General features: G+C 62.9%; 1 protein-coding gene across 2 annotated transcripts in view; it reads left to right on the plus strand.

Moving 5' to 3' along the window:
- Positions 1 to 19,468, plus strand: part of NOS3 (nitric oxide synthase 3) — a 300,784-nt gene that overhangs the window by 232,983 nt on the left and 48,333 nt on the right. For both annotated transcript variants that reach the window (XM_075580452.1, XM_075580453.1), the window contains exon 19: positions 5,379 to 5,569. In XM_075580452.1, coding sequence (XP_075436567.1) covers positions 5,379 to 5,569 — 191 coding nt within the window. The remainder of the gene's footprint in view (positions 1 to 5,378; positions 5,570 to 19,468) is intronic.

Raw genomic sequence — 19,468 nt, forward strand, 5'->3', positions numbered from 1 at the left:
AGAAGATGAAATTATGAGGTCTTAGTAGCGAAGACTTCCCCATTGATGGCTTGATTAAGGTGCGGTTGTATATACCACAGCTCAACATCAACAAAACCCACCCTATGGAAGTGGAAGCCTTGTTAAGCCCCAAGCCCCGGGAGAGTCCCTCGCAGGCCTGAGCCATATACACACGGGGAGCAGGGAGAGCCCCTCGCAGGGCTGAGCCGTATACACACGGGGAGCAGGGAGAGCCCCTCGCAGGGCTGAGAGGTATACACACGGGGAGCAGGGAGAGCCCCTCGCAGGGCTGAGCCGTATACACACGGGGAGCAGGGAGAGTCCCTCGCAGGGCTGAGAGGTATACACACGGGGAGCAGGGAGAGCCCCTCGCAGGGCTGAGCCGTATACACACGGGGAGCAGGGAGAGCCCCTCGCAGGGCTGAGCCGTATACACACGGGGAGCAGGGAGAGCCCCTCGCAGGGCTGAGCCGTATACACACGGGGAGCAGGGAGAGCCCCTCGCAGGGCTGAGCCGTATACACACGGGGAGCAGGGAGAGCCCCTCGCAGGGCTGAGCCGTATACACACGGGGAGCAGGGAGAGCCCCTCGCAGGGCTGAGCCGTATACACACGGGGAGCAGGGAGAGTCCCTCGCAGGGCTGAGCCGTATACACACGGGGAGCAGGGAGAGCCCCTCGCAGGGCTGAGCCGTATACACACGGGGAGCAGGGAGAGCCCCTCGCAGGGCTGAGCCGTATACACACGGGGAGCAGGGAGAGCCCCTCGCAGGGCTGAGCCGTATACACACGGGGAAAGGCTCATGCCAGCACCTCTCTATCTCACTCCCTTTCCTTCCCAGCTCAGAGAGGGGGAAGTGGGAGAGATAAGGAGGGAGGAGATGAGGAGGGAGGGGGGAGATGAGGAGGGAGGGGAACCTTCTGGGACCAGCAGGGATCATTGTAGCCTTGAGGGCGTTGGGGTGACAGATTGGGGACATGAAGCGGCGCAGTGGGGAGGTCACAGAGCGGTTTACTAGTGGTGTGACATTTTAACCCTGCGAGAGCCTGTGGGCCGGAGTCGCAGATAAATATTTGCATGTTTTTCAGGTGTGCGGCTTTACGTTTTTTGCCATGTTTTGGGGATTAACCCTTTGGTGGCGAGACGACCCCCACTCATCGCTTTATAATACATCGCAAGACCCTTAGGGGTGGAAGGGTTAAAAGTAGGTAGCTCTCTCTCCCCACAAACTCTCCCCCCTCTGTGTCCCCTCTGTGTCCCCTCAGGCCGCCTGCGACACGTTCTGCGTTGGGGACGACACGGAATTAAGTCTCAATGATTTCTTCAAAGCCAAGAGCAGCTGGCAGAGATCCATGTACCGGCTGTCTGTGCAGGCCGCGGCGGGCGACCTCGTGCCAGGTACGCACTGTCACACGCGCTGTCACACGCACTGTCACACGCACTGTCACACGCACTGTCCGTGCAGGCCGCGGCAGGCGACCTCGTGCCAGGTACGCACTGTCACACGCACTGTCACACGCACTGTCACACGCACTGTCACACGCACTGTCACACGCACTGTCACACGCACTGTCACACGCACTGTCACACGCACTGTCACACGCACTGTCACACGCACTGTCACACGCACTGTCACACGCACTGTCACACGCACTGTCACACGCACTGTCACACGCACTGTCACACGCACTGTCACACGCACTGTCACACGCACTGTCACACGCACTGTCACACGCACTGTCACACGCACTGTCACACGCACTGTCACACGCACTGTCACACGCACTGTCACACGCACTGTCACACGCACTGTCACACGCACTGTCACACGCACTGTCACACACACTGTCACACACACTGTCACACACACTGTCACACACACTGTCACACACACTGTCCGTGCAGGCCGCGGCGGGCGACCTCGTACCAGGTACGCACTGTCGCACGCACGCCGCACCTCGTGCCAGGTACACACTGTCACGCGCACTGTCACGCGCAGGTCACAGCGCCTTAGCGGTTAACAGCTAAAGTAATGAAGCTATTTTAACATTTTCAATAGTAGTGTGTGGGAGCAGGGGGTCTCCAGAGAAGAACCGCGTTGATTTCAGGTCCGGGGACCCCCTTCTTCCCGAGATACAGTCCCCGATATGGGGTGCCGGTATCCCCATGCAATGTTTAAATGTCCTGCGTCACGTGACCGGGACATTTAAAGGCACAGGAGATCCTGGCACCACATAACGGGGCCTGTATCTTGGGAAGCAGGGGGTCCCCAGACCTGAAATCAACGCGGTTCTTCTCTGGAGACCCCCTGCTCCCCCCCCCTGGAGTTTCCCTGTCCAGCCCTGTGTGTTACTGTATCTGTCAGATAACAGAACCTAAGGTCAGCAGAAATATCTAAGGCAGAAAAAACCTCTTACGAATGCTATTTCAATTTCATGACTAGTAGGAATTGCACAAGGGCTATTTACATCTAGAAGCGATACACAGCAGAATCAAACATTCACAGATCATACACAAATATACGTACATTCAAATACTCAAAATGGCTACTGCGCCAAGATGGAGGTGATGATAACCTGTCTTCATATAGCCTGAGCCACACACATTATCTCAATCTTCACAATATGAATGTTACTATCACAGTGCTTATCTGTTTGTTGTGGACCCGGTCCCACGAGAGTCCAGCAAATCCCTCTGGATCCAATGTCCTGGAAAGGACAGCCCTGCTTCCACAGCAGCCTTGCATCCTTGCTTCCTAGGTGTGCAACCCAGGCAGTCCCCGCAGGCTCTGCGACCACCATCCAGCAAGCCTAGGGGACTGTGCCAGCCAGCTTCCTCCTGGCTGGGGAGAAGCCGCGCTCTCTCCCCCCTCTCTGGGGAAAGCAGTCTCTCTTTCTGTGTGTGTGCAGCTCCCTGTCTGGTTTTTACACCTCCTGTCCAATCAGGAGTGCTGCTTGTTTAATTACAGCTGCTGCTAGCTGCTCCAGGGGAGATTAACTCCCTGCAGGCTGGAAAGCACAGTTGCTGCCCCACTCCAGCCAATACAGAGACAGTGACTGTATCACAATACCTATGTGTGTGTAGTTTTGTGTGTCTGTAAGTCATGCTGTGTGATAGTTTTATTCTGCTCGGGGATGTGCTGTGACAGTCGTATTAGTTGTGATATTTTTGGCCGCTGCAACAGTGGTTTTGTTGTGAACGTTGTGGAGTTGGTTGTGACGGTCGTTGTGTCTTTCCGTAGGACTCTCCCAGGTGCACAGAAGGAAAGTTTATGAAACAACGCTTATTTCCAGAGAGAATCTACAGAGTGAGAAGTCCAGGTGAGCTGGTAACCCAACTCCTGTATGTGACCACCACCCTGCGGTGTCTCTCCTCTCCCCCCCCCCCCACCCTGCGATGTCTCTCCTCTCCCCCCACCCTGCGGTGTCTCTCCTCTCCCTCCCACCCTTCGGTGTCTCTCCTCTCCCCCCACCCTGCGGTGCGTCTCCTCTTTCCCCACCCGCCCACCCTGCGGTGTCTCTCCGCTCCCCCCCCACCCTGCGGTGTGTCTCCTCTCCCCTCCCCCCACCCTGCTGTGTGTCTCCTCTCCCCTCCCCCCACCATGCGGTGTCTCTCCTCTCCCCCCCACCCTGCGGTGTGTCTCCTCTCCCCCCCACACTGCGGTGTGTCTCCTCTCCCCCCCACCCTGCGGTGTGTCTCCTCTCCCCCCCCCACCCTGCGGTGTCTCCTCTCCCCCCCACCCTGCGGTGTCTCTCCTCCCCCCCCACCCTGCGGTGTCTCTCCTCCCCCCCCCCCCATCCACCCTGCGGTGTCTCCGCTCCCTCCCACCCTGCGGTGTGTTTCCTCTCCCCCCCCACCCTGCGGTGTGTCTCCTCTCCCCCCCCCCACCCTGCGGTGTCTCTCCTCTTCTCCCCCCCCCCACCCTGCGGTGTGTCTCCTCTCCCCCCACCCTGCGGTGTGTCTCCTCTCCCCCCCACCCTGCGGTGTCTCTCCTCTCCCTCCCCACCCTGCGGTGTGTCTCCTCCCCCCCCCCCCACCCTGCGGTGTGTCTCCTCTCCCCCCCACCCACCCTGCGGTGTGTCTCCTCCCCCCCCCCCCATCCACCCTGCGGTGTCTCTCCGCTCCCCCCCACCCTGCGGTGTGTTTCCTCTCCCCCCCCCACCCTGCGGTGTCTCCTCTCCCCCCCCCACCCTGCGGTGTCTCTCCTCTTCTCCCCCCCCCCACCCTGTGGTGTGTCTCCTCTCCCCCCACACTGCGGTGTAACTACTCCCCCCCCCTCACCCTGTGGTGTCAAGAGATGTCTCTCCACTCCCCCCCACCCTGCGGTGTCTCTCCTCTCCCCCCACCCTACGGTGTCTCCTCTCCCCCCCCCCACCCTGCGGTGTGTCTCCTCTCCCCCCCCCCCACCCTGCGATGTGTCTCCTCAAGCGGTGTCTCCTCCCTCCCCCCCCACCCTGCGGTGTCTCCTCTCTCCCCCCCCCCCCCATCCACCCTGCGGTGTCTCTCCGCTCCCCCCACCCTGCGGTGTGTTTCCTCTCCCCCCCCCACCCTGCGGTGTCTCCTCTCCCCCCCCCCCCTGCGGTGTCTCTCCGCTCCCCCCCACCCTGCGGTGTGTCTCCTCCCCCCCACCCTGCTGTGTGTCTACTCTCCCCCCCCCCACCCTGCGGTGTCTCTCCTCTCCCCCCACCCTACGGTGTCTCCTCTACCCCCCCCCCACCCTGCAGTGTCTCTCCTCTCCCCCCCCCCACCCTGCGGTGTGTCTCCTCTCCCCCCCACCCTGCGGAGTGTCTCCTCTCCCCCCCACCCTACGGTGTCTCCTCTCCCCCTCCACCCTGCGGTGTCTCTCCTCTCCCCCCACCCTATGGTGTCTCCTCTCCCCCCCCCCACCCTGCAGTGTCTCTCCTCCCCCCCCCCCACCCTGCGGTGTGTCTCCTCTCCCCCCCCACCCTGCGGTGTCTCTCCTCTCCCCCCCCACCCTGCGGTGTCTCTCCTCTTCCCCCCCACCCTGCGGTGTCTCTCCTCTTCCCCCCACCCTGCGGTGCCTCTCCTCTTCCCCCCACCCTGCGGTGTCTCCTCTCCCCCCCCCCACCCTGCGGTTTCTCTCCCCTCCCCCCCGACTCTGCGGTGTCTCTCCTCCCCCCCCCCCAACCTGCGTTCTCTCCCCCCTCCCCCCCACCCTGCGTTGTCTCTCCCCCCTCCCCCCCACCCTGCGTTGTCTCTCCCCCTCCCCCCCACCCTGCGTTGTCTCTCCCCCCTCCCCCCCACCCTGCGGTGTCTCTCCTCTCCCCCCCACCCTGCGTTGTCTCTCCCCCTCCCCCCCCACACTGCGTTGTCTCTCCCCCTCCCCCCCACACTGCGTTGTCTCTCCCTCCCCCCAGCCGCACCACGGTCCTGGCCCGGCTGAACGTGGGTGGGCAGAAGGAGCTGGCGTACGCCCCGGGGGATCACCTGGGGGTCTTCCCGTGTAACCGCGAGGATCTGGTCCTGGCGCTGCTGGAGAGAGTGGAGGATCCTCCGGCCGCTAACGACGCGGTGCAGGTGGAGACGCTGGACAAGGACCCCAACACCAGTGAGTGAGGCCGCGGTGAGCGGTGACGGTGTGCTCTGCGCTGCGCGCTGTGTGCTGCGTGCTCTGCACTGACTGTGCTCTGCGCTGTGCACTGTGCGCTCTACACTGACTGTGTGCTCTGAACTGTGTGCTGCGCGCTCTGCACTGACTGTGTGCTCTGCACTGTGCACTGTGTGCTGCGCGCTCTGCACTGACTGTGCTCTGCACTGTGCACTGTGTGCTGCGCGCTCTGCACTGACTGTGCTCTGCGCTGTGCACTGTGCGCTCTACAGTGACTGTGTGCTCTGCACTGTGCGCTGCGCGCTCTGCACTGACTGTGTGCTCTGCACTGTGCGCTGCGCGCTCTGCACTGACTGTGCTCTGCACTGTGCACTGTGTGCTGCGCGCTCTGCACTGACTGTGCTCTGCACTGTGCACTGTGCGCTGCGCGCTCTGCACTGTGCGCTGCACGCTCTACACTGACTGTGTGCTCTGCACTGTGCGCTGCGCGCTCTGCACTGACTGTGCTCTGCACTGTGCACTGTGTGCTGCGCACTCTGCACTGACTGTGCTCTGCACTGTGCACTGTGCGCTCTACAGTGACTGTGTGCTCTGCACTGTGCGCTGCACGCTCTACACTGACTGTGTACTCTGCACTGTGCGCTGCGCGCTCTGCACTGACTGTGCTCTGCACTGTGCGCTGCACGCTCTACACTGACTGTGTGCTCTGCACTGTGCGCTGCACGCTCTATACTGACTGTGTGCTCTGCACTGTGCGCTGCGCGCTCTACACTGACTGTGTGCTCTGCACTGTGCGCTGTGCGCTCTACACTGACTGTGTGCTCTGCACTGTGCGCTGCGCGCTCTGCACTGACTGTGCTCTGCACTGTGCACTGTGTGCTGCGCGCTCTACACTGACTGTGTGCTCTGCACTGTGCACTATGCGATGCGCGCTCTACACTGACTGTGTGCTCTGCACTGTGCACTGACTGTGTGCTCTGCACTGTGCTGCACTGACTGTGTGCTCTGCACTGTGCTGCACTGACTGTGTGCTCTGCACTGTGCTGCACTGACTGTGTGCTCTGCACTGTGCACTGACTGTGTGCTCTGCACTGTGCACTGACTGTGTGCTCTGCTCCTCTCTCTTCCCTCAGCGCTGGCACTGCCCCTCACATACCCAGCGCTGTGTAACGCTGCTCCTCTCTCTCCCCTCAGCGCTGGCACTGCCCCTCACATACCCAGCGCTGTGTAACGCCGCTCCTCTCTCTCCCCTCAGGGCTGGCACTGCCCCTCACATACCCAGCACTGTGTAACGCTGCTCCTCTCTCTCCCCTCAGCGCTGGCACTGCCCCTCACATACCCAGCGCTGTGTAACGCTGCTCCTCTCTCCCCTCAGCGCTGGCACTGCCCCTCACATACCCAGCGCTGTGTAACGCTGCTCCTCTCTCTCCCCTCAGCGCTGGCACTGCCCCTCACATACCCAGCGCTGTGTAACGCTGCTCCTCTCTCTTCCCTCAGCGCTGGCGCTGCCCCTCACATAGCCAGCGCTGTGTAACGCTGCTCCTCTCTCCCCTCAGCGCTGGCACTGCCCCTCACATACCCAGCGCTGTGTAACGCGGCTCCTCTCTCTCCCCTCAGGGCTGGCACTGCCTCTCACATACCCAGCGCTGTGTAACGCTGCTCCTCTCTCTCCCCTCAGCGCTGGCACTGCCCCTCACATACCCAGCGCTGTGTAACGCTGCTCCTCTCTCCCCTCAGCGCTGGCACTGCCCCTCACATACCCAGCGCTGTGTAACGCTGCTCCTCTCTCTCCCCTCAGCGCTGGCACTGCCCCTCACATACCCAGCGCTGTGTAACGCTGCTCCTCTCTCTTCCCTCAGCGCTGGCACTGCCCCTCACATACCCAGCGCTGTGTAACGCTGCTCCTCTCTCTCCCCTCAGCGCTGGCACTGCCCCTCACATACCCAGCACTGTGTAACGCTGCTCCTCTCTCTCCCCTCAGCGCTGGCACTGCCCCTCACATACCCAGCGCTGTGTAACGCTGCTCCTCTCTCTTCCCTCAGCGCTGGCACTGCCCCTCACATACCCAGCGCTGTGTAACGCTGCTCCTCTCTCTCCCCTCAGCGCTGGCACTGCCCCTCACATACCCAGCACTGTGTAACGCTGCTCCTCTCTCTCCCCTCAGCGCTGGCACTGCCCCTCACATACCCAGCGCTGTGTAACGCTGCTCCTCTCTCTTCCCTCAGCGCTGGCACTGCCCCTCACATACCCAGCGCTGTGTAACGCTGCTCCCCTCTCTCTCCCCTCAGCGCTGGCACTGCCCCTCACATACCCAGCGCTGTGTAACGCTGCTCCTCTCTCTCCCCTCAGCGCTGGCACTGCCCCTCACATACCCAGCGCTGTGTAACGCTGCCCCTCTCTCTTCCCTCAGCGCTGGCACTGCCCCTCACATACCCAGCGCTGTGTAACGCTGCTCCTCTCTCTCCCCTCAGCGCTGGCACTGCCCCTCACATACCCAGCGCTGTGTAACGCTGCTCCTCTCTCTCCCCTCAGCGCTGGCACTGCCCCTCACATACCCAGCGCTGTGTAACGCTGCTCCTCTCTCTTCCCTCAGCGCTGGCACTGCCCCTCACATACCCAGCGCTGTGTAACGCCGCTCCTCTCTCTCCCCTCAGCGCTGGCACTGCCCCTCACATACCCAGCACTGTGTAACGCTGCTCCTCTCTCTCCCCTCCGCGCTGGCTCTGCCCCTCACATACCCAGCCCTGTGTAACGCTGCTCCCCTCTCTTCCCTCAGGGCTGGCACTGCCCCTCACATACCCAGCACTGTGTAACGCTGCTCCTCTCTCTCCCCTCAGCGCTGGCACTGCCCCTCACATACCCAGCACTGAGTAACGCTGCTCCTCTCTCTCCCCTCAGCGCTGGCACTGCCCCTCACATACCCAGCGCTGTGTAACGCTGCTCCTCTCTCTCCCCTCAGCGCTGGCACTGCCCCTCACATACCCAGCGCTGTGTAACGCCGCTCCTCTCTCTCCCCTCAGGGCTGGCACTGCCCCTCACATACCCAGCGCTGTGTAACGCTGCTCCCCTCTCTCCCCTCAGCGCTGGCACTGCCCCTCACATACCCAGCGCTGTGTAACGCTGCTCCTCTCTCTCCCCTCAGGGCTGGCACTGCCTCTCACATACCCAGCGCTGTGTAACGCTGCTCCTCTCTCTCCCCTCAGGGCTGGCTCTGCCCCTCACATACCAAGCGCTGTGTAACGCTGCTCCTCTCTCTCCCCTCAGCGCTGGCACTGCCCCTCACATACCCAGCGCTGTGTAACGCTGCTCCTCTCTCTCCCCTCAGCGCTGGCACTGCCCCTCACATACCCAGCGCTGTGTAACGCTGCTCCTCTCTCTCCCCTCAGCGCTGGCACTGCCCCTCACATACCCAGCGCTGTGTAACGCCGCTCCTCTCTCTCCCCTCAGGGCTGGCACTGCCCCTCACATACCCAGCGCTGTGTAACGCTGCTCCTCTCTCTCCCCTCAGCGCTGGCACTGCCCCTCACATACCCAGCGCTGTGTAACGCCGCTCCTCTCTCTCCCCTCAGCGCTGGCACTGCCCCTCACATACCCAGCGCTGTGTAACGCTGCTCCTCTCTCTCCCCTCAGCGCTGGCACTGCCCCTCACATACCCAGCGCTGTGTAACGCTGCTCCTCTCTCTCCCCTCAGCGCTGGCACTGCCCCTCACATACCCAGCGCTGTGTAACGCTGCTCCTCTCTCTCCCCTCAGCGCTGGCACTGCCCCTCACATACCCAGCGCTGTGTAACGCTGCTCCTCTCTCTCCCCTCAGGGCTGGCACTGCCCCTCACATACCCAGCGCTGTGTAACGCTGCTCCTCTCTCTCCCCTCAGGGCTGGCACTGCCCCTCACATACCCAGCGCTGTGTAACGCTGCTCCTCTCTCTCCCCTCAGCGCTGGCACTGCCCCTCACATACCCAGCGCTGTGTAACGCCGCTCCTCTCTCTCCCCTCAGGGCTGGCACTGCCCCTCACATACCCAGCGCTGTGTAACGCTGCTCCTCTCTCTCCCCTCAGCGCTGGCACTGCCCCTCACATACCCAGCGCTGTGTAACGCCGCTCCTCTCTCTCCCCTCAGCGCTGGCACTGCCCCTCACATACCCAGCGCTGTGTAACGCTGCTCCTCTCTCTCCCCTCAGCGCTGGCACTGCCCCTCACATACCCAGCGCTGTGTAACGCTGCTCCTCTCTCTCCCCTCAGCGCTGGCACTGCCCCTCACATACCCAGCGCTGTGTAACGCTGCTCCTCTCTCTCCCCTCAGCGCTGGCACTGCCCCTCACATACCCAGCGCTGTGTAACGCTGCTCCTCTCTCTCCCCTCAGCGCTGGCACTGCCCCTCACATACCCAGCGCTGTGTAACGCTGCTCCTCTCTCTCCCCTCAGCGCTGGCACTGCCCCTCACATACCCAGCGCTGTGTAACGCTGCTCCTCTCTCTTCCCTCAGGGCTGGCGCTGCCCCTCACATACCCAGCGCTGTGTAACGCTGCTCCTCTCTCTTCCCTCAGCGCTGGCACTGCCCCTCACATACCCAGCGCTGTGTAACGCTGCTCCTCTCTCTCCCCTCAGGGCTGGCACTGCCCCTCACATACCCAGCGCTGTGTAACACTGCTCCTCTCTCTCCCCTCAGGGCTGGCACTGCCCCTCACATACCCAGCGCTGTGTAACGCTGCTCCTCTCTCTTCCCTCAGCGCTTGGCACTGCCCCTCACATACCCAGCGCTGTGTAACGCTGCTCCTCTCTCCCCTCAGCGCTGGCACTGCCCCTCACATACCCAGCGCTGTGTAACGCTGCTCCTCTCTCCCCTCAGCGCTGGCACTGCCCCTCACATACCCAGCGCTGTGTAACGCTGCTCCTCTCTCCCCTCAGCGCTGGCACTGCCCCTCACATACCCAGCACTGTGTAACGCTGCTCCTCTCTCTCCCCTCAGCGCTGGCACTGCCCCTCACATACCCAGCGCTGTGTAACGCTGCTCCTCTCTCTCCCCTCAGCGCTGGCACTGCCCCTCACATACCCAGCACTGTGTAACGCTGCTCCTCTCTCTCCCCTCAGGGCTGGCACTGCCCCTCACATACCCAGCACTGTGTAACGCTGCTCCTCTCTCTCCCCTCAGCGCTGGCACTGCCCCTCACATACCCAGCGCTGTGTAACGCTGCTCCTCTCTCTCCCCTCAGGGCTGGCACTGCCCCTCACATACCCAGCGCTGTGTAACGCCGCTCCTCTCTCTCCCCTCAGCGCTGGCTCTGCCCCTCACATACCCAGCGCTGTGTAACGCTGCTCCTCTCTCTTCCCTCAGCGCTGGCACTGCCCCTCACATACCCAGCGCTGTGTAACGCTGCTCCTCTCTCTCCCCTCAGCGCTGGCACTGCCCCTCACATACCCAGCGCTGTGTAACGCTGCTCCTCTCTCTTCCCTCAGCGCTGGCACTGCCCCTCACATACCCAGCGCTGTGTAACGCTGCTCCTCTCTCTCCCCTCAGCGCTGGCACTGCCCCTCACATCCCCAGCACTGTGTAACGCTGCTCCTCTCTCCCCTCAGCGCTGGCGCTGCCCCTCACATACCCAGCACTGGGTAACGCTGCTCCTCTCTCTCCCCTCAGCGCTGGCACTGCCCCTCACATACCCAGCACTGTGTAACGCTGCTCCTCTCTTCCCTCAGGGCTGGCACTGCCCCTCACATACCCAGCGCTATGTAACGCTGCTCCTCTCTCCCCTCAGCGCTAGCACTGCTCCTCACATACCCAGCGCTGTGTAACGCCACTCCTCTCTCTCCCCTCAGCGCTGGCACTGCCCCTCACATACCCAGCGCTGTGTAACGCTGCTCCCCTCTCTCCCCTCAGCGCTGGCACTGCCCCTCACATACCCAGCGCTGTGTAACGCTGCTCCTCTCTCTTCCCTCAGCGCTGGCTCTGCCCCTCACATACCCAGCGCTGTGTAACGCTGCTCCTCTCTCTCCCCTCAGAGCTGGCACTGCCGCTCACATACCCAGCGCTGTGTAACGCCGCTCCTCTCTCTTCCCTCAGCGCTGGCACTGCCCCTCACATACCCAGCACTGTGTAACGCTGCTCCTCTCCCCTCAGCGCTGGCACTGCCCCTCACATACCCAGCGCTGTGTAACGCTGCTCCTCTCCCCTCAGCGCTGGCACTGCCCCTCACATACCCAGCACTGTGTAACGCTGCTCCTCTCCCCTCAGCGCTGGCACTGCCCCTCACATACCCAGTGCTGTGTAACGCTGCTCCTCTCTCTTCCCTCAGCGCTGGCACTGCCCCTCACATACCCAGCGCTGTGTAACGCTGCTCCCCTCTCTCTCCCCTCGGCGCTGCCCCTCACATACCCAGCGCTGTGTAACGCTGCTCCTCTCTCTCCCCTCAGCGCTGGCACTGCCCCTCACATACCCAGCGCTGTGTAACTCTGCTCCTCTCTCTCCCCTCAGGGCTGGCACTGCCCCTCACATACCCAGCGCTGTGTAACGCTGCTCCTCTCTCTCCCCTCAGCGCTGGCACTGCTCCTCACATACCCAGCGCTGTGTAACGCCGCTCCTCTCTCTTCCCTCAGCGCTGGCACTGCCCCTCACATACCCAGCGCTGTGTAACGCTGCTCCTCTCTCTCCCCTCAGCGCTGGCGCTGCCCCTCACATACCCAGCGCTGTGTAACGCTGCTCCTCTCTCTCCCCTCAGGGCTGGCACTACCCCTCACATACCCAGCGCTGTGTAACGCTGCTCCCCTCTCTCTCCCCTCGGCGCTGCCCCTCACATACCCAGCGCTGTGTAACGCTGCTCCTCTCTCTCCCCTCAGGGCTGGCTCTGCCCCTCACATACCCAGCACTGTGTAACGCTGCTCCTCTCTCTCCCCTCAGCGCTGGCGCTGCCCCTCACATACCCAGCGCTGTGTAACGCTGCTCCTCTCTCTCCCCTCAGGGCTGGCACTGCCCCTCACATACCCAGCGCTGTGTAACGCCGCTCCTCTCTCTCCCCTCAGCGCTGGCACTGCCCCTCACATACCCAGCGCTGTGTAACGCCGCTCCTCTCTCTTCCCTCAGCGCTGGCACTGCCCCTCACATACCCAGCGCTGTGTAACGCTGCTCCTCTCTCTTCCCTCAGCGCTGGCACTGCCCCTCACATACCCAGCGCTGTGTAACGCTGCTCCTCTCTCTCCCCTCAGCGCTGGCACTGCCCCTCACATACCCAGCACTGTGTAACGCTGCTCCTCTCCCCTCAGCGCTGGCACTGCCCCTCACATACCCAGCGCTGTGTAACGCTGCTCCTCTCTCTCCCCTCAGGGCTGGCACTGCCCCTCACATACCCAGTGCTGTGTAACGCTGCTCCTCTCTCTCCCCTCAGCGCTGGCACTGCCCCTCACATACCCAGTGCTGTGTAACGCTGCTCCTCTCTCTCCCCTCAGCGCTGGCACTGCCCCTCACATACCCAGCGCTGTGTAACGCCGCTCCTCTCTCTCCCCTCAGCGCTGGCACTGCCCCTCACATACCCAGTGCTGTGTAACGCTGCTCCTCTCTCTCCCCTCAGCGCTGGCACTGCCCCTCACATACCCAGCGCTGTGTAACGCTGCTCCTCTCTCTCCCCTCAGCGCTGGCACTGCCCCTCACATACCCAGCACTGTGTAACGCTGCTCCTCTCTCTCCCCTCAGCGCTGGCACTGCCCCTCACATACCCAGCGCTGTGTAACGCTGCTCCTCTCTCTTCCCTCAGCGCTGGCACTGCCCCTCACATACCCAGCGCTGTGTAACGCTGCTCCCCTCTCTCTCCCCTCGGCGCTGCCCCTCACATACCCAGCGCTGTGTAACGCTGCTCCTCTCTCTCCCCTCAGCGCTGGCACTGCCCCTCACATACCCAGCGCTGTGTAACTCTGCTCCTCTCTCTCCCCTCAGGGCTGGCACTGCTCCTCACATACCCAGCGCTGTGTAACGCCGCTCCTCTCTCTTCCCTCAGCGCTGGCACTGCCCCTCACATACCCAGCGCTGTGTAACGCTGCTCCTCTCTCTCCCCTCAGCGCTGGCGCTGCCCCTCACATACCCAGCGCTGTGTAACGCTGCTCCTCTCTCTCCCCTCAGGGCTGGCACTACCCCTCACATACCCAGCGCTGTGTAACGCTGCTCCCCTCTCTCTCCCCTCGGCGCTGCCCCTCACATACCCAGCGCTGTGTAACGCTGCTCCTCTCTCTCCCCTCAGGGCTGGCACTGCCCCTCACATACCCAGCGCTGTGTAACGCTGCTCCTCTCTCTCCCCTCAGCGCTGGCTCTGCCCCTCACATACCCAGCACTGTGTAACGCTGCTCCTCTCTCTCCCCTCAGCGCTGGCTCTGCCCCTCACATACCCAGCGCTGTGTAACGCTGCTCCTCTCTCTTCCCTCAGCGCTGGCACTGCCCCTCACATACCCAGCGCTGTGTAACGCTGCTCCTCTCTCTCCCCTCAGCGCTGGCTCTGCCCCTCACATACCCAGCGCTTTGTAACGCTGCTCCTCTCTCTCCCCTCAGGGCTGGCACTGCCCCTCACATACCCAGCGCTGTGTAACGCTGCTCCTCTCTCTCCCCTCAGCGCTGGCTCTGCCCCTCACATACCCAGCACTGTGTAACGCTGCTCCTCTCTCTCCCCTCAGCGCTGGCTCTGCCCCTCACATACCCAGCGCTGTGTAACGCTGCTCCTCTCTCTCCCCTCAGGGCTGGCACTGCCCCTCACATACCCAGCGCTGTGTAACGCTGCTCCTCTCTCTCCCCTCAGGGCTGGCACTGCCCCTCACATACCCAGCGCTGTGTAACGCTGCTCCTCTCTCTCCCCTCAGCGCTGGCACTGCCCCTCACATACCCAGCGCTGTGTAACGCTGCTCCTCTCTCTCCCCTCAGCGCTGGCGCTGCCCCTCACATACCCAGCGCTGTGTAACGCTGCTCCTCTCTCTCCCCTCAGCGCTGGCACTGCCCCTCACATACCCAGCGCTGTGTAACGCTGCTCCTCTCTCTCCCCTCAGCGCTGGCTCTGCCCCTCACATACCCAGCGCTGTGTAACGCTGCTCCTCTCTCTCCCCTCAGCGCTGGCACTGCCCCTCACATACCCAGCGCTGTGTAACGCTGCTCCTCTCTCTTCCCTCAGCGCTGGCACTGCCCCTCACATACTCAGCACTGTGTAACGCTGCTCCTCTCTGACCTCAGCGCTGGCGCTGCCCCTCACATACCCAGCGCTGTGTAACGCTGCTCCTCTCTCCCCTCAGCGCTGGCACTGCTCCTCACATACCCAGCGCTGTGTAACACTGCTCCTCTCTCTCCCCTCAGCGCTGGCACTGCCCCTCACATACCCAGCGCTGTGTAACACTGCTCCTCTCTCTTCCCTCAGCGCTGGCACTGCCCCTCACATACCCAGCGCTGTGTAACGCTGCTCCCCTCTCTCCCCTCAGCGCTGGCACTGCCCCTCACATACCCAGCGCTGTGTAACGCTGCTCCTCTCTCTCCCCTCAGCGCTGGCACTGCCCCTCACATACCCAGCGCTGTGTAACGCCGCTCCTCTCTCTTCCCTCAGCGCTGGCACTGCCCCTCACATACCCAGCGCTGTGTAACGCTGCTCCTCTCTCTCCCCTCAGCGCTGGCACTGCCCCTCACATACCCAGCGCTGTGTAACGCCGCTCCTCTCTCTCCCCTCAGCGCTGGCACTGCCCCTCACATACCCAGCGCTGTGTAACGCTGCTCCTCTCTCTCCCCTCAGCGCTGGCACTGCCCCTCACATACCCAGCGCTGTGTAACGCTGCTCCTCTCTCTCCCCTCAGCGCTGGCACTGCCCCTCACATACCCAGCGCTGTGTAACGCTGCTCCTCTCTCTCCCCTCAGCGCTGGCACTGCCCCTCACATACCCAGCGCTGTGTAACGCTGCTCCTCTCTCTCCCCTCAGCGCTGGCACTGCCCCTCACATACCCAGCGCTGTGTAACGCTGCTCCTCTCTCTCCCCTCAGCGCTGGCACTGCCCCTCACATACCCAGCGCTGTGTAACGCTGCTCCTCTCTCTCCCCTCAGGGCTGGCACTGCCCCTCACATACCCAGCGCTGTGTAACGCTGCTCCTCTCTCTCCCCTCAGGGCTGGCACTGCCCCTCACATACCCAGCGCTGTGTAACGCTGCTCCTCTCTCTTCCCTCAGCGCTTGGCACTGCCCCTCACATACCCAGCGCTGTGTAACGCTGCTCCTCTCTCTCCCCTCAGGGCTGGCACTGCCCCTCACATACCCAGCGCTGTGTAACGCTGCTCCTCTCTCTCCCCTCAGCGCTGGCACTGCCCCTCACATACCCAGCGCTGTGTAACGCTGCTCCTCTCTCTCCCCTCAGGGCTGGCACTGCCCCTCACAAACCCAGCGCTGTGTAACGCTGCTCCTCTCTCTTCCCTCAGGGCTGGCACTGCCCCTCACATACCCAGCGCTGTGTAACGCTGCTCCTCTCTCTCCCCTCAGGGCTGGCACTGCCCCTCACATACCCAGCGCTGTGTAACGCTGCTCCTCTCTCTCCCCTCAGCGCTGGCACTGCCCCTCACATACCCAGCGCTGTGTAACGCTGCTCCTCTCTCTCCCCTCAGCGCTGGCACTGCCCCTCACATACCCAGCGCTGTGTAACGCTGCTCCTCTCTCTTCCCTCAGCGCTGGCACTGCCCCTCACATACCCAGCGCTGTGTAACGCTGCTCCTCTCTCCCCTCAGCGCTGGCACTGCCCCTCACATACCCAGCGCTGTGTAACGCTGCTCCTCTCTCTCCCCTCAGCGCTGGCACTGCCCCTCACATACCCAGCGCTGTGTAACGCTGCTCCTCTCTCTCCCCTCAGGGCTGGCACTGCCCCTCACATACCCAGCGCTGTGTAACGCTGCTCCTCTCTCTCCCCTCAGGGCTGGCACTGCCCCTCACATACCCAGCGCTGTGTAACGCTGCTCCTCTCTCTCCCCTCAGCGCTGGCACTGCCCCTCACATACCCAGCGCTGTGTAACGCTGCTCCTCTCTCTCCCCTCAGCGCTGGCACTGCCCCTCACATACCCAGCGCTGTGTAACGCTGCTCCTCTCTCTTCCCTCAGCGCTGGCACTGCCCCTCACATACCCAGCGCTGTGTAACGCTGCTCCTCTCTCCCCTCAGCGCTGGCACTGCCCCTCACATACCCAGCGCTGTGTAACGCTGCTCCTCTCTCTTCCCTCAGCGCTGGCACTGCCCCTCACATACCCAGCACTGTGTAACGCTGCTCCTCTCTCTCCCCTCAGCGCTGGCACTGCCCCTCACATACCCAGCGCTGTGTAACGCTGCTCCTCTCTCTCCCCTCAGCGCTGGCACTGCCCCTCACATACCCAGCGCTGTGTAACGCTGCTCCTCTCTCTTCCCTCAGCGCTGGCACTGCCCCTCACATACCCAGCGCTGTGTAACGCTGCTCCTCTCTCTCCCCTCAGCGCTGGCACTGCCCCTCACATACCCAGCACTGTGTAACGCTGCTCCTCTCTCTCCCCTCAGGGCTGGCACTGCCCCTCACATACCCAGCGCTGTGTAACGCTGCTCCTCTCTCTCCCCTCAGCGCTGGCACTGCCCCTCACATACCCAGCGCTGTGTAACGCGGCTCCTCTCTCTCCCCTCAGCGCTGGCACTGCCCCTCACATACCCAGCGCTGTGTAACGCTGCTCCTCTCTCTCCCCTCAGCGCTGGCACTGCCCCTCACATACCCAGCGCTGTGTAACGCTGCTCCTCTCTCTTCCCTCAGCGCTGGCACTGCCCCTCACATACCCAGCGCTGTGTAACGCTGCTTCTCTCTCTCCCCTCAGCGCTGGCACTGCCCCTCACATCCCCAGCACTGTGTAACGCTGCTCCTCTCTCCCCTCAGCGCTGGCGCTGCCCCTCACATACCCAGCACTGGGTAACGCTGCTCCTCTCTCTCCCCTCAGCGCTGGCACTGCCCCTCACATACCCAGCGCTGTGTAACACTGCTCCTCTCTCTCCCCTCAGCGCTGGCACTGCCCCTCACATACCCAGCGCTGTGTAACGCTGCTCCTCTCTCTCCCCTCAGCGCTGGCACTGCCCCTCACATACCCAGCACTGTGTAACGCTGCTCCTCTCTTCCCTCAGGGCTGGCACTGCCCCTCACATACCCAGCGCTGTGTAATGCTGCTCCTCTCTCTCCCCTCAGCGCTGGCACTGCCCCTCACATACCAAGCGCTGTGTAACGCTGCTCCTCTCTCTCCCCTCAGGGCTGGCACTGCCCCTCAAATACCCAGCGCTGTGTAACGCTGCTCCTCTCTCTTCCCTCAGCGCTGGCACTGCTCCTCACATACCCAGCGCTGTGTAACGCTGCTCCTCTCTCTTCCCTCAGCGCTGGCACTGCCCCTCACATACCCAGCGCTATGTAACGCTGCTCCTCTCTCCCCTCAGCGCTGGCACTGCTCCTCACATACCCAGCGCTGTGTAACGCTGCTCCTCTCTCCCCTCAGCGCTGGCACTGCCCCTCACATACCCAGCGCTGTGTAACGCTGCTCCTCTCTCTTCCCTCAGCGCTGGCACTGCTCCTCACATACCCAGCGCTGTGTAACGCCGCTTCTCTCTCTCCCCTCAGCGCTGGCACTGCCCCTCACATACCCAGCGCTGTGTAACGCTGCTCCCCTCTCTCCCCTCAGCGCTGGCACTGCCCCTCACATACCCAGCGCTGTGTAACGCTGCTCCTCTCTCTTCCCTCAGCGCTGGCTCTGCCCCTCACATACCCAGCGCTGTGTAACGCCGCTCCTCTCTCTCCCCTCAGCGCTGGCACTGCCCCTCACATACCCAGCACTGTGTAACGCTGCTCCTCTCCCCTCAGCGCTGGCACTGCCCCTCACATACCCAGTGCTGTGTAACGCTGCTCCTCTCTCTTCCCTCAGCGCTGGCACTGCCCCTCACATACCCAGCGCTGTGTAACGCTGCTCCACTCTCTCTCCCCTCGGCGCTGCCCCTCACATACCCAGCGCTGTGTAACGCTGCTCCTCTCTCTCCCCTCAGCGCTGGCACTGCCCCTCACATACCCAGCGCTGTGTAACTCTGCTCCTCTCTCTCCCCTCAGGGCTGGCACTGCTCCTCACATACCCAGCGCTGTGTAACGCCGCTCCTCTCTCTTCCCTCAGCGCTGGCACTGCCCCTCACATACCCAGCGCTTTGTAACGCTGCTCCTCTCTCTCCCCTCAGCGCTGGCACTGCCCCTCACATACCCAGCGCTGTGTAACGCTGCTCCCCTCTCTCCCCTCAGCGCTGGCACTGCCCCTCACATACCCAGCGCTGTGTAACGCTGCTCCTCTCTCTCCCCTCAGCGCTGGCACTGCCCCTCACATACCCAGCACTGTGTAACGCTGCTCCTCTCTCTCCCCTCAGCGCTGGCACTGCCCCTCACATACCCAGCGCTGTGTAACGCTGCTCCTCTCTCTCCCCTCAGCGCTGGCACTGCCCCTCACATACCCAGCGCTGTGTAACGCTGCTCCTCTCTCTCCCCTCAGCGCTGGCGCTGCCCCTCACATACCCAGCGCTGTGTAACGCTGCTCCTCTCTCTCCCCTCAGGGCTGGCACTGCCCCTCACATACCCAGCGCTGTGTAACGCTGCTCCTCTCTCTCCCCTCAGCGCTGGCACTGCCCCTCACATACCCAGCGCTGTGTAACGCTGCTCCTCTCTCTCCCCTCAGCGCTGGCGCTGCCCCTCACATACCCAGCGCTGTGTAACGCTGCTCCTCTCTCTTCCCTCAGCGCTGGCGCTGCCCCTCACATACCCAGCGCTGTGTAACGCTGCTCCTCTCTCATCCCTCAGCGCTGGCACTGCCCCTCACATACCCAGCGCTGTGTAACACTGCTCCTCTCTCTCCCCTCAGCGCTGGCGCTGCCCCTCACATACCCA

This window comes from Ascaphus truei, assembly GCF_040206685.1.
Source record: "Ascaphus truei isolate aAscTru1 chromosome 2 unlocalized genomic scaffold, aAscTru1.hap1 SUPER_2_unloc_1, whole genome shotgun sequence".
In the NCBI taxonomy this organism is placed as follows: Eukaryota; Metazoa; Chordata; class Amphibia; order Anura; family Ascaphidae; genus Ascaphus; species Ascaphus truei.